The sequence below is a fragment of the Schistocerca serialis genome, chromosome 9, assembly GCF_023864345.2.
Source record: "Schistocerca serialis cubense isolate TAMUIC-IGC-003099 chromosome 9, iqSchSeri2.2, whole genome shotgun sequence".
NCBI lineage: Eukaryota > Metazoa > Arthropoda > Insecta > Orthoptera > Acrididae > Schistocerca > Schistocerca serialis.
This window is the reverse complement of record NC_064646.1, coordinates 174,609,283-174,624,139: the sequence shown is the minus strand read 5'-3', so window position 1 is coordinate 174,624,139 and position 14,857 is coordinate 174,609,283. Positions and strand designations below refer to the sequence as shown.

General features: G+C 42.2%; 1 protein-coding gene across 1 annotated transcript in view; it reads right to left on the bottom strand.

Moving 5' to 3' along the window:
• Positions 1 to 11,447: 11,447 nt before the first annotated feature.
• Positions 11,448 to 14,857, bottom strand: part of LOC126419455 (dynein light chain Tctex-type 1-like) — a 29,157-nt gene continuing 25,747 nt past the window's right edge. The window contains exon 3 of the mRNA XM_050086643.1: positions 11,448 to 11,596. Coding sequence (XP_049942600.1) covers positions 11,448 to 11,596 — 149 coding nt within the window. The remainder of the gene's footprint in view (positions 11,597 to 14,857) is intronic.

Genomic DNA, 14,857 nt, shown 5'->3' with positions numbered 1-14,857 from the left:
CTCAACAGCGCTGAGTAACACAGCTACTAGTGCAGATCTAGGGCCGGTCTGCTTGTACATGTCTATTGTAATATTACAGTGTTAGACTCCCCGAACGTAACTTGACAGTGATGTCATAGTTTGTGGGCCACTGTTTTTTGCACACCAAAAGTACGAGGTGCATTCAAGTTCTAAGGCCTCCGATTTTTTTTCTCCGGACTGGAAAGAGATAGAAACATGCGCATTGTTTTAAAATGAGGACACGTTCATTGTCAATACATCCCAGAGATGGCAGCACCGTACGGCAGATGGAATTTTACCGCCAGCGGCGAGAATGAGAACTGTTTTAAATACTTAAAATGGCGACGTTTTCCTTACTTGAACAGCGTGCAATCATTCGTTTTCTGAATTTGCGTGGTGTGAAACCAATTGAAATTCATCGACAGTTGAAGGAGACATGTGGTGATGGAGTTATGGATGTGTCGAAAGTGCGTTCGTGGGTGCGACAGTTTAATGAAGCCAGAATATCGTGTGACAACAAACCGAAACAACCTCGGGCTCGCACAAGCCGGTCTGACGACATGATCGAGAAAGTGGAGAGAATTGTTTTGGGGGATCGCCGAATGACTGTTGAACAGATCGCCTCCAGAGTTGGCATTTCTGTGGGTTCTGTGCACACAATCCTGCATGACGACCTGAAAATGCGAAAAGTGTCATCCAGGTGGGTGCCACGAATGCTGACGGACGACCACATGGCTGCCTGTGTGGCATGTTGCCAAGCAAAGTTGACGCACAACGACAGCATGAATGGGACTTTCTTTTCGTCGGTTGTGACAATGGATGAGACGTGGATGCCATTTTTCAATCCAGAAACAAAGCGCCAGTCAGCTCAATGGAAGCACACAGATTCACCGCCACCAAAAAAATTTCGGGTAACCGCCAGTGCTGAGAAAATGATGGTGTCCATGTTCTGGGACAGCGAGGGCGTAATCCTTACCCATTGCGTTCCAAAGGGCACTACGGTAACAGGTGCATCCTACGAAAATGTTTTGAAGAACAAATTCCTTCCTGCACTGCAACAAAAACGTCCGGGAAGGGCTGCGCGTGTGCTGTTTCACCAAGACAACGCACCCGCATATCGAGCTAACGTTACACAACAGTTTCTTCGTGATAACAACTTCGAAGTGATTCCGCATGCACCCTACTCACCTGACCTGGCTCCTAGTGACTTTTGGCTTTTTCCAACAATGAAAGACACTCTCCGTGGCCGCACATTCACCAGCCGTGCTGCTATTGCCTCAGCGATATTCCAGTGGTCAAAACAGACTCCTAAAGAAGCCTTCGCCGCTGCCATGGAATCATGGCGTCAGCGTTGTGAAAAATGTGTACGTCTGCAGGGCGATTAAGTCGAGAAGTAACGCCAGTTTCATCGATTTCGGGTGAGTAGTTAATTAGAAAAAAAATCGGAGGCCTTAGAACTTGAATGCACCTCGTACAGGGACAAGTATCCTACAGTGAAACATTCATACACGAATATACTTGATACCTAACACTGCAGTAACTATTACACATGGAACCATAAGATATTGGTAAAAGAGTGTGTTGTTGTTGTGGTCTTCAGTCCAGAGATTTGTTTGTGCAAGCCTCTTCATCTCCGAATAACTACTACAACTTACATCCTTCTGAATCTGCTTAGTGTATTCATCTGTTGGTCTTCCTCTTCAATTTGTATGCTCCACGCTTCCCTCCAATACTAAGTTGGCGATCCTTTGATGCTTCACAACGTGTCCTACCCACCGATCCCTTCTTCTAGTCAAGTTGCGCCACAAATTCCTCTTCTCCCCAATTCTGTACAGTACCTCCTCATTAGTTATGTGATCTATCCATCTAGTCTTCAGCATTCTTCTGTAGCACCACATTTCGGAAGCTTCTATTCTCTTCTTGTCCAAACTAGTTATCGCCATGTTTCACTTCCATACATGGCTACACGCCATACAAATACTTTCAGAAACGACTTCCTGACACTTAAATCTGTACTCGATGTTAAGGGCGGTTGGACGTCAGACGTGCGGACTTCGAGCGGGAGAGGAACCACAGAGGACATTTTAATTTCCACTGTCTATAATTTTACAAATAAATGCATAAAACTTTGTCAGCATGCTCGGGGAGGATTCAGGATTCACGCTCATAGCAGTGGAAGTTCAAAAACATAACGAAATATTTTTTTACGTGTTAAATTTCATAATTTTTTCACTTACTATTGGTTGCTTTTGTTACTATAGGTACACTTTTCTTCATAAGTAAGGGAGAGTCTTCGATGAATTTTGCACAGCGTACAAACCATACTTACAGGTGTATGAAACTCTAGAATTTATTTAATTTATGAAAAAATGAATGAGCTGTTACGTTTTAAACTTCATATTTACAAAAAAAACTCAAATTTTATAGTTATTTATTTCAATTTTTATCACAGTTTTTAAGAGATGTGGAAAATTCTAGAGTGTCATACACCTGTAAGTATGGTTCGTATGCGGTGCAAAATTCTTCAAAGAATCTCTCTTACTTATGAAGAAAAGTGTTCATATAGCAACAAACGTAGTGAAAAAATTATGAAATTTCATATGTAAAAAAAATTATTTTGCTATGTTTTTGAAGTTTAACTGCTATGAGTGTGAGTCCTAAATACTTCCTAGTCATGCTGACAAAGTTTAATGAATTTATTTGTAAAAGTATAGACAGAGGAAATTAAAATGTCCTATGATGCCGCTCCTGCCCCAAGTCGGCCCGTTTGACGTCCTACCCCCCTTAACAAATTTCTCTTCTTCAGAAAAGCTTTCCTTGCCATCGCCAGTCTACGTTTTGTATCCTTCCTGCTTCGATAGCCATCAGTTATTTTGCCTCCCAAATAGCAAAACGCATTTACTACTTTAAGTGTCTCGGTCCCTAATCTAATTCCCTCAGCATCAGCTGATTTAGTTCAACTACATTCCATTATCCTCGTTTTCCTTTTTTTGATGTTCATCTTGTATCCTCTATTCAAGACGTTGTCCTTTCTGTTCAAGTGCTCTTCCAGGTCCTTTTCTGTCTCTGGCAGAATTACAATGTCGTCAGCAAACCTCAAAATTTTTATTTCTTCTCCGTGGGTTTTAATATCTACTCAAAATTTTCTTTTGTTTCTGTTACTGCTTGCTCAATATACAGATTTATTATTCGGGGGTAGACTACAACCCTGTCTCATTCCCTTCTCAACCATTGCTTCCCTTTCGTGCCCCTCGACTCTTATAACTGCCATCTCGTTTCTGTACAAATTGTAAATAGCCTTTCGCTCGCTGTATCTGACAACTGCCACCTTCAGAATTTTAAATAGAGTATTCCAGTCAACATTGTCAAAAGCTTTCTCTAAGTCTACAAATGATAGAAAAGTAGGTTTGCCTTTCCACTGGGGGCCGAGCCGCACAATAACCCTGGATTCAACGTGGGGTAGCAGTGGGGTGAGTGGACTGCTGTAGCCTGTTGTGGGGTAGTGTACCACTGCGGGCTATGGCGAGGACGAAGCCTTTCCGTCATTTCAAGGTCCCCAGTTCCATACAATACAATACAATGCCCCATGACTAATAAATTTTCGTCTCCCTCAACTATTTCAATAATTTCTTTTATTGCGTTATACATTTCTTCAATCTCTTCATCATCTTCGGTGGTAGTTGGCAAATAAACTAGTAATACTGTGGTTGACGTGGTCTTCGTGTCTATCTCGGCTACAATAATGCATTCAATGTGCTGTCCATAGTAGCTTATCCGTGTTTCTAAGTTTTGATTCGTTATTAACCTACTCCTGCAGTACCCTTACTTTATTTTGTATTTATAACCCTGTATTCATCTGACCAGAAGTCTTATTCCTCCTGCCACTGAACTTCAGTAATTCCCACTATAACTAACTTTAACCTATCCATTTCCCTTTTTAATTTTTCTAGCCTACCTATCCGATTAAGGCACCTGACATTCCACGCTCCGATCTGTAGAACGCCAGTTTTGTTTCTGCTGATAACAACATCCTCCTGAGTAGTCCCCACCCAGAGATCCGAATGAGGGACTATTTTCCTCCAGAATATTTTACGCAATTGGACGCTACCGTCATTTAACGATACAGTGAAGCTGCATGTCCTTGGGAAAAATTACGGCTGTAGTTTCCCCTTGCCTTCAGCTGTTTGCAGTACCAGCACTGCAAGGCTGTTTTGGTTGATATTACAAGGCCAGATAAGTCAATCATTGAGACTGTTACCACCCCTGAAACTACTGATTTGTTTAAATAATGCAATGTGTTAATTATTAAACATTAAAAGCCTCTTAAATACGATAATCACTGTGTATCTGTGGATGATGATAATGAAAAGCGGGTATTTGAATAGAGGGAGAAAATGCTCCAAAAAAATTGCCCCAAAACTGTGTATGGCAATGGAAGGTTCAAATTTTACAATGGCAATGCAGAACTTGTAGCAATACCTGTGTAAGAAAATTTTGCAAAATATTTGCTAAATAACACTGGTGTCCACTACACCATTTATGCACCACCCAGTTGGCCTAGCGGAGTGGTGGAGGGGACAGGTAAGAGGGAAAAGGTGGCCATTTTGTATCATAAACTATGACCATTAATATTAGGTGAAAGTATCTGGCCAAGAGACCAATTTGTTTACATAAGGAGAACAATGGATCCATTGTGCTCGAAGTCCCATATCTCTCCTACTACAATAGTGTTATTACCATTGTTTGCTACTTTGTTCCATAATGCTGATGCATTAGAGATGTTTAGGAAATTTTATGTTGAAACATCATGATTTTCATTATACAAGGACTACGGATAAATAGAAGGAAGGTGGAGAAGATGGCAGGAAGGGTGAATGGTAGATAGAAGCATCTACTGGTGAATAAACATGAGTGAGAAGAGAAGAGTCGAAGCGGTTTTTTAAACAGTGAATGGCGGAGATCATCCGAGCTAAGCTGGAGAAGTTAGTAACCATTGCACTTTGAATTGGGACATATGGGTCGAAAAAATGGAAAGAGAGAACTACTGTCAGTAGTTGATAAGCTTGCTGGAGAAAGAGAAAATGTGTGTAGGGACAGTGTCTAGAGTGATGAACTGCGTCTGAGGAAAGTTAATAATATTACATGAACATCATGGTTTTATAATAAAATTACACTATTCAATAACTGGAAGACATAGTCCGAATTTTGTATGGAGTGAAATTATAAACAAATGCGGACAATGCCGAACAATATAAATCTAATTGGGCCTGTACATTTGCTATAGCAATATTTCCTTTTTATTAGAACACTGTGTCAAATCCCATCCAGAAATTTTCTTCGGATTGTTTAGGATTTATATTTTACATGGCAGTACATTCTGAAGCCAGGACTGTGTCAGATAAATTTTTAGCGAGAATAATTCATATTTGATACCGAAAGCTGTCATTTATAACACATAACGAAGAATTCCTATGACGGGAAAAGACCAGGAGTAATGCAGCATCCAGCAGTAGCCGGTAACGTCAAAAAGGTAAGAAGCTAAAAGAAAGACATCGCCGGTCGTGGAATAAACAATAAAACACAGTGTACAAAACACAAACTTTGTCAATTCTGTCGCAACCAATGCATTTAGTTACCCTGGTACAAGTACATGTAACATATATACAGCGTGGTCAGAAACAGTCTAAGAAGTTTGTAAGAGTGCTGCAGCGTAGACTGTGCTGGTAAACCAATGTTAACAAAAAAATTCGATACATAGCGCCGTTTTAGAGATAATTAGCACTGATATTTGTCAATCACGCAGTTGCGCACGCAAACCAAGCGGCCTGCCAGAGACGATGTCGCCAAACGTGAGCTTCATGTGGTTTGCTAAAACCAAGTATGAGAGCGATACAAAAATTGAACATGGGATATTAGTAAAGATCAGACCCAAGGGAAAGGCTGAGCACTCTCGTGAGCTATCATATACGCTATGAAAACAACTAACACTAGTTGTACCTGGCCGACCGCCTGAAATCGGGCGCACAACGACCTTATTGGCTAATTTGAATGCTAATTAACTCGGAAACGGCCCATCTTAACGAATTTTTTTCTTAACACAGATATTTCTTAGCGCAACCTACCCCACGACAGCCTCATAAGCTTTACAGACTGTTTCTGACCACCCTGTATGTACAATGCAATAATAAGTACACAATTGAAAGCAGTTAATTTCTTAGTTATATATATATATATATATATATATATATATATATATATATATATATATATATATATATATTGGCATACATAATGTACTGAACTAAATCATGACTTGTTTACTCTGATATTTGATGAAAATCCAGTTTCAAATAATTTTAATTTATACCTGTGTCCACTGCTTATGATACCATGTAGTTGATTTTTACCAAGCAGATTTGTCTGATGCGCTTGTGGTATGTGTGAATGAATGTGGACATGAATATGTGTATGCAGTCTATGTATTAAAACGAGAAGCAAGAAGTACAGACAAGCTGGTTACCTACTATAAGCTGATTTCAATTAGCTTTCTGTGTGTAGAGGAGTAATTCAGGTTTGTTGACATCAGATGGTATTTTTACCAGGAATTAAAGAATCAGCTTATCTGAGTACCATTCAGCAATTGAGTAAGCTGCAGCAGATCGTCAAGGAATAGTCAATGTATTAAAGTGTGTAGTGTTGAAGCAAATATGAGTTACATATATCTATGCAAGAAAACGATCAGCTTTTGGAACTGGATGAGAAAGAAACTCTATCTTCATGAGAACTACCATTAATTTTATAAACATCGATCATATTTTGTGACCAGATTTGAAATTTTCCCTGCCACGAAACGCAATGTTTTCGCTTGGTTTGTTGAATGCTTAACTTCTTTCTCACCACTCTGAGGGACAGTGATATACCGGCATGTACCGAGTGTATTTGTCATTGCAACAAAAGGCACAGGCCCCAGGTTCGAGTCGTTGTTTGGCACACATTTTTAATCGGGAAGGAGATTTCACTAACTGTCCTGTTACATTTCTCTTTGTATTCTATAGAAGTGCTCTGGATATGTACCATAGTGTGATAAAATTTATTGATCCTATGTGTGGTGCACAATTATCTGCACCTTATACTCGATACAAGTTAAGAATAGAAAATGATATGCTTTGCACCACATCTAATTTTATTATGTATACAGTTTAATGCACAATAAGTAGGAACATGACTTTCATCTACAAAAATTTTGAACAAATCACCTGGTTTTTTATTTGTAAAACACTTGTATCCTGTGGCAAATGTTGGAAATCTGCTTTTTAAATTCTCCAGTTTATACGTAAAAGTAGTTCAATCAACAACACAGTACACATAAATCATTCTGAAGCAAAAACTACAAAGCTATATTGTTTAAAAAATTGTTTTCTTATGGATACAAAATATACAGTGCTATAATCAGCCTTTACAATTACTATTATTATCAGCTCCTTGTTTAATGTAAATAATTTGGAATATGTATTAGTAATGATTAAGACATGCATCTACAGTATATTTGGAAAATATTGTAATTCATTGTACTTGAGTACAATAAAGTTTTCGTAAAACAAAGATGCTGAACACTTGCCTACAAAAGGCACAGGCCCCAGGTTCGAGTCGTTGTTTGGCACACATTTTTAATCGGGAAGGAGATTTCACTAACTGTCCTGTTACATTTCTCTTTGTATTCTATAGAAGTGCTCTGGATATGTACCATAGTGTGATAAAATTTATTGATCCTACGTGTGGTGCTACAGGAGAATGCTGAAGATTAGATGGGTAGATCACATGACTAATGAGGAGGTATTGAATAGAATTGGGGAGAAGAGGAGTTTGTCGCACAACTTGACTAGAAGAAGGGATCGGTTGGTAGGACATGTTCTGAGGCATCAAGGGATCACCAATTTAGTATTGGAGGGCAGCGTGGAGGATAAAATCGTAGAGGGAGACCAAGAGATGAATACACTACGCAGATTCAGAAGGATGTAGGTTGCAGTAGGTACTGGGAGATGAAGAAGCTTGCACAGGATAGAGTAGCAGGGAGAGCTGCATCAAACCAGTCTCAGGACTGAAGATCAGAACAACAACAACATAGATGAATGTCGATTTTTCATTCAACGCTGGAACACGGCTGATGAACCTTTCTTCCCCTCTTTGCTTTGTCCCATTGCCTGTAACTCGTTGCTGCTGCATTTGCCCAACTCCTTTTTATTGTCGACTTTTGACCAGTCATTGCTAGAGGTCTGTCAGTGACTTCCTTATGCAACCTGTACGTTGCTCCACGCTTCCATATTGATGTTTTACTTGGACCGTCAGCACACTCTGTTGCGTTCTACGCAATGCTCGCTACATCCGGCTAGTCCAGGCAGGTGCAGTACCTATTCTGATAGCCAAAACTACATTCAACAGTACTGGTTCTACAGAATAGCGAGCAGACTATACGATGCGAAAATGTGATGGTAACATGTGTGTGCAACAAAAAGATTTAAACTTAGCGAAAAGACGAACAGTTTAAAGTATTTATGGAATGTGACATATATTTCTGTTAAAGTAATTGATGCCATACTCCAAGCTGCGGCAAGATGAAGAACGCTGATGATGGGCTGTGAAGATAGGATCTTTGTTTTATTTATTCATTTCATGACACCAAAAAGTGGTTCAAAGATAGTCATCATCTCTCTGTCATTTCAGCGTATTAAGTTAATGGTGTGGTAACAACTGTCCTTTAGCAGAGGAGCGTTCTGTATATCAGTTACCTGTAATTGATTTTCCGAAGATACAGTTGCTGCTATAGCTGAAAACGGAATGCTAACTAATTTAACTTCTTTTTCTATGCTACGCAGGTTCTGCATGCTTGGCCCGAACTTCTGGCTGTGTTGCGCAATATTTCATTGCTAAATTAGGAGCGAAACATCCAGAGGTAGTTGCCATTGTGAAAGAAATTCGAAAACTATTTGGTTTTCTGTTCAAATAGACAAAGTGCATACATGAGTGAACCAATTTTATTACATATGTTGATAATCAAGAAAACAGTACCTTTAAATAACACATGCAAGACTTTTAATTAGAAACTGAATGACTGGTTATACTAGCATTAAAGACTATGTCGGCTACCCATTTCTCAACACTCGGTGATGAATAAATGATGTCATCTTTTCGTTTCTAGGCACCTGCATTTGGGGGGAACAAAATTTTGGTTGGAAATCTGGACAATTTCCACAAATTGGATTCATCATTTTACATTATTAGAACGTTTAGCCACCTAGCCAGTGTAATGTACACATATTGTTTTTGTGGCCGCTCAAGCCAAATGCGGTTCAAACCACTGTTTTCAACAAGATACCAAAAATACCACTAGCATACGAAAATGTTTTACCTGCAAATAAATAGTTCTTTGTTATTGTTTCTCATTCGTAAGTCGTTATATTAATTTACATCTCAGAAGTGTTCATTTTCTTTAATTATTCTTTGTTTTCGTGCAAACTCTACTAATTACCGGTTGCGGTTTGAGCATAGTCAAAAATCTGTCGCAACTGCGTTGTACATAAATACGGGTCCTTATTTAACTATCATTAATTCACTTCCGGCAAAATTAAATCCTTGAATTTTCCGCCATATTTTTTGCTGGTGGCGCAGACGACGAAATAAAATTGACAAGAAATTGACGACAGTACTTTGATACAAAATGCAAGGACATGTCAATATCTGTGTTGATGGCGTATTTCTGGGTGTTCAACCAAATGGCTGTTTCCATTTTACGCACAATATTCCGACCGCGGACTCAGCCGTTCTCTTCAGGCGCTGCGAGTTGCGCTGTTATATGTACTGATCGTGTAGAGTCAACTAGAATGTGAATAACTGTTCGTTACGTGCCGCTGTTTATAGATGAGTTCTTCTCCCGACGCCCACGGCACCCTTGAATGTCCTGTTGTTTTTTAGAGCCGGCACTGATATTCCGTGAAATGCACATTCTCTCCGCGTTTTCCAACTCTGGTGGACGTAATGGTCAGCGAGATCTCAATAAATTCAGTGCTGGACCCCAAGCCTTATTTAAATTGAAATCTTCGTCTCGGATTGTTAGGCTGTCGGCATCTTTATTTCGATAGACTACTTAGTTACGCTGTCCCAGAATCTTGGCGTTCGCACCACAGTACCGGTCTCATCACATTTCATTTAACAATTATATTTGAGGAGGTATTCGGCGGCAGCTGATTTCCTTCGTTGCTTTAATCGGGTGTGCTGCTTATGCTCGTTGACTGTTGTGATGGTTCTCCTCGCAAAAGACATGCCACATTCGAATGGAATGCGGCACACAGCCGGGTTTGGAAAACCTAGGTTGTTATTAACATTGCAGAGACGACTTTTTATCTTACTTGAAAAAACAGCGGAATACACTGGATGTCATATTACTGTAGAAGTCCACTGATGTTCCCAAGTATTGGGTTCCACTTTCTCTGTCTCAGTCTCAACCTCTTTCTCAAGTGTGTTGTTGCAACTTTATTACCTACAGTTCTAATACTGTGTCAAGTTGTTACTGACGTTCTGTTTATTTATGTAGTCAATGACTTGCTTGGTTGTTTTAGTCGGATATATCGCTGATGGTCGTTGCATCTCTCCTTGTCATCTTCAAATAGTCTGCCTCACGTAAGACACGACAGATTTGCTCGTAACGCAGCATACATGCGGCATCCGGAGACCTAGATCGTTTTTAACAGTACTTGGAAGAGTTTTTATCACAGCTGACGTATGCGAAGAGCACTGAATGACATGTTTCTATAAGACTCTACCGCTCTACCAGGCTATTGGAGCAACGTAAGATAAATACACGATTCTTGACTTCTGTTGTTCTGCCTCAGTATCAACTTCTTTCTCAGGCTTGTTATTGTATCTTGACTTTTGACTTCCTGTTACTCTAACACACTATCAGTTTGCTATTGCCGTGCTATGTTTTATGTAACTAAATCTCAGAAATTCTCACTGAACAACTTTTGGTGAGATATACTGACTACTAAAAGTCATCGAAGTTCAGCAGAGTAGCCTAATCGTGTAAAAAAAAAAAAAAAATTTGAAGGTCCGCAAAACCGGATGTCTGCAGAAGACTGTCGTCAACGTTTAGATCGATTCTCAAAGGAGCCTTCAGAGAGAGCTTCCTGCAGCTTTATAAAAAGTTTCATAAACGTGTTGTGACAAATGAAGATATTTCTGAAAAAGAGTGAAGATATTTGGGTCGTATTTTTTCTTTGTTTTATCATTATAGTCACAAAAATTTGTCGACGCGCCGTGAGGTTTTGTACTGCTGTGAGACTCAAATGATGTCAAATTCTGTGTACAGATGCATTTTCCTTGTTTGTGCCGTTAGACGAGAGAAAAGCAAGACGTGAAGCTCTATGTGAGGTGTTTATTCTGAGGCAGGCGCATCATATGTGAAGGCCAATAACAGTGACGATGCATAGAACGACGTCATTCTTCCAGATGACGTTGCAGCACTTGTCGCGGCCAGCGTCCCATAAGTTGGCGAACGCTCCATGGCGGCCACATCCGTCGTTCTGCGCCACTTCCACCGTCACTGCCGACAAGAGCAGGGCGTTGTACAACAACCTGTGAGTCCATAAACTGCAAAAGTAACAATACACTGTGTCACAATAACACAAGAAAGGTAGCAAAACTTGCGCCACGGAGGAACTGTGGAAAGCTGACTGAAAAATATATTAAGACAAGCGTATCTTTGTAATGAAGATGAGTCGAAATAATAAGGACTACACAAACACCCAGTCCCCGAATGAAGAAAGTCAAACTCGGGACCCCGCGATCTAGGGGCAGCAACGTTAGCCGTAAGACGAGAAGACAGTGCACACGCCGCTCGTAGTTAAAGGCTCTGATGTGGAGCCGCCCAGTGCATATAATAGATTGGTGCATACGTTCTCAGCGTTTTTGTCGGTATTCCTGTCCCTATGGATCTATTTATCGACTGTCATTATTTGTAGTTCACTGTTGCTGTTTGAGTTCAGATAGAAAATGTAGTTACAATGAATACCCCTAGCTGCATACAGGCGTTGATGTAAGTCAACGGGGACACTTGAAAACGTGTGCCCCGAGCGAGACTCGAACCCGGGATCTCCTGCTTACATGGCAGACGCTCTATCCTACTGAGCCACCGAGGACACAGAGGATAGTGCGACTGCAGGGACTTTTCTCTGGCACGCCTCCCGTGTGACTCACATTCCCAGCTTACTGTCCCGCACTATATTCATAGTGCTCCTGCCCATTATAGTCATTACTCGCGACTTTTTGCCGATTCCCGTAAGAGTTCTGGCACTGTTTGTGCATCCGCACAGAAGATGGTCAATGAACCTCCGGTTGATTTAAAAAAATACACCAAGTTAAATAAAAATATTTTAATATATACATCTTACAACTACATCTTTGCACTATTTTTCTACAAAGTCTCCATAGCGATTGAGGCACTTATCGTATCTCTTCACAAGCTTTGAAATTCCTTCTGCATAAAAATCACCCGCTTGTGCCTGGAGCCAGCCTGTGACCGCATCTTCGAGCTCTTCGTCGTCATCAAACCGCTGTGACCCGAGCCATTTCTTCAAATGCATGAAGAGGTGATAATCACTTGGCGCCAGGTCTGGGCTGTAAGGTGGATGGTTGATAACGTCCCACTTGAAGGACTCAAGAAGGGCCGTTGTTCTGCGAGCAGAGTGAGGACGGGCGTTATCGTGCAAAAAAACGATACCGGAAGTCAGCATACCACGGCGATTGTTCTGTATAGCCCGTCGTAACTTTTTTATTGTTTCACAGTACGCGTCTTGATTAATTGTCGTACCACATTCCATGAATTCAACCAACAACATCCCTTTGGCATCCCAAAACACCGTTGCCATCAGTTTTCTGGCAGAAAAATCTTGCGAGGCTTTTCTTGGTTTGGTAGGCGAATTTGAATGTGCCCACATCTTTGATTGTTCTTTTGTCTCAGGGTTCACATACTTAATCCAGGTTTCGTCACCGGTCACGATTCTGTTTAACAATGGTTCTCCTTCGTCCTCCTAACGTGACAGAAAATCTAATGCAGAGGCCATTCTTTGAGTTTTGTGGTGGTCGGTAAGAATTTTGGGCACCCATCGTGCACAGAACTTACGGTAAACCAATCTTGCTGTCACTATCTCGCACAAGAGAGTCTTAGAAATCTGTGGAAAACCAGTAGACAACTCCGACATTGAGAAACGTCGATTTTCACGAACTTTTGCATCAACTGTCTGAACGAGTTCGTCAGTCACCAATGATGGTCTACCACTCCTCTCATCATCATGAACGTTCTCTCGTCCACTTTTAAATAAACGTACCCATTCACGGACAACTCCTTCACTCATAACTCTTGGTCCGTACACGGCACAAAGCTCACGATGAATAGCTGCTGCAGAATATCCTTTGGCTGTAAAAAACCTTATGACAGCACGCACTTCACATTTGGCGGGGTTTTCTATTGCAGCACACATTTCAAACTGCCACAAAAACTAAACTAGCGCAGGTACGACGTTCATTCGACCACGGCTTGATGCCGACTGACCTGTTGAGTGCGTGAACGCACAGATGGCGTCGCTACTCCCCCCACAACCCGCACTGTGACCAATCGGAGGTTACTTTCTGAACCGCCCTCGTATATACACTCCTGGAAATGGAAAAAAGAACACATTGACACCGGTGTGTCAGACCCACCATACTTGCTCCGGACACTGCGAGAGGGTTGTACAAGCAATGATCACACGCACGGCACAGCGGACACACCAGGAACCGCGGTGTTGGCCGTCGAATGGCGCTAGCTGCGCAGCATTTGTGCACCGCCGCCGTCAGTGTCAGCCAGTTTGCCGTGGCATACGGAGCTCCATCGCAGTCTTTAACACTGGTAGCATGCCGCGACAGCGTGGACGTGAACCGTATGTGCAGTTGACGGACTTTGAGCGAGGGCGTATAGTGGGCATGCGGGAGGCCGGGTGGACGTACCGCAGAATTGCTCAACACGTGGGGCGTGAGGTCTCCACAGTACATCGATGTTGTCGCCAGTGGTCGGCGGAAGGTGCACGTGCCTGTCGACCTGGGACCGGACCGCAGCGACGCACGGATGCACGCCAAGACCGTAGGATCCTACGCAGTGCCGTAGGGGACCGCACCGCCACTTCCCAGCAAATTAGGGACACTGTTGCTCCTGGGGTATCGGCGAGGACCATTCGCAACCGTCTCCATGAAGCTGGGCTACGGTCCCGCACACCGTTAGGCCATCTTCCGCTCACGCCCCAACATCGTGCAGCCCGCCTCCAGTGGTGTCGCGACAGGCGTGAATGGAGGGACGAATGGAGACGTGTCGTCTTCAGCGATGAGAGTCGCTTCTGCCTTGGTGCCAATGATGGTCGTATGCGTGTTTGGCGCCGTGCAGGTGAGCGCCACAATCAGGACTGCATACGACCGAGGCACACAGGGCCAACACCCGGCATCATGGTGTGGGGAGCGATCTCCTACACTGGCCGTACACCACTGGTGATCGTCGAGGGGACACTGAATAGTGCACGGTACATCCAAACCGTCATCGAACCCATCGTTCTACCATTCCTAGACCGGCAAGGGAACTTGCTGTTCCAACAGGACAATGCACGTCCGCATATATCCCGTGCCACCCAACGTGCTCTAGAAGGTGTAAGTCAACTACCCTGGCCAGCAAGATCTCCGGATCTGTCCCCCATTGAGCATGTTTGGGACTGGATGAAGCGTCGTCTCACGCGGTCTGCACGTCCAGCACGAACGCTGGTCCAACTGAGGCGCCAGGTGG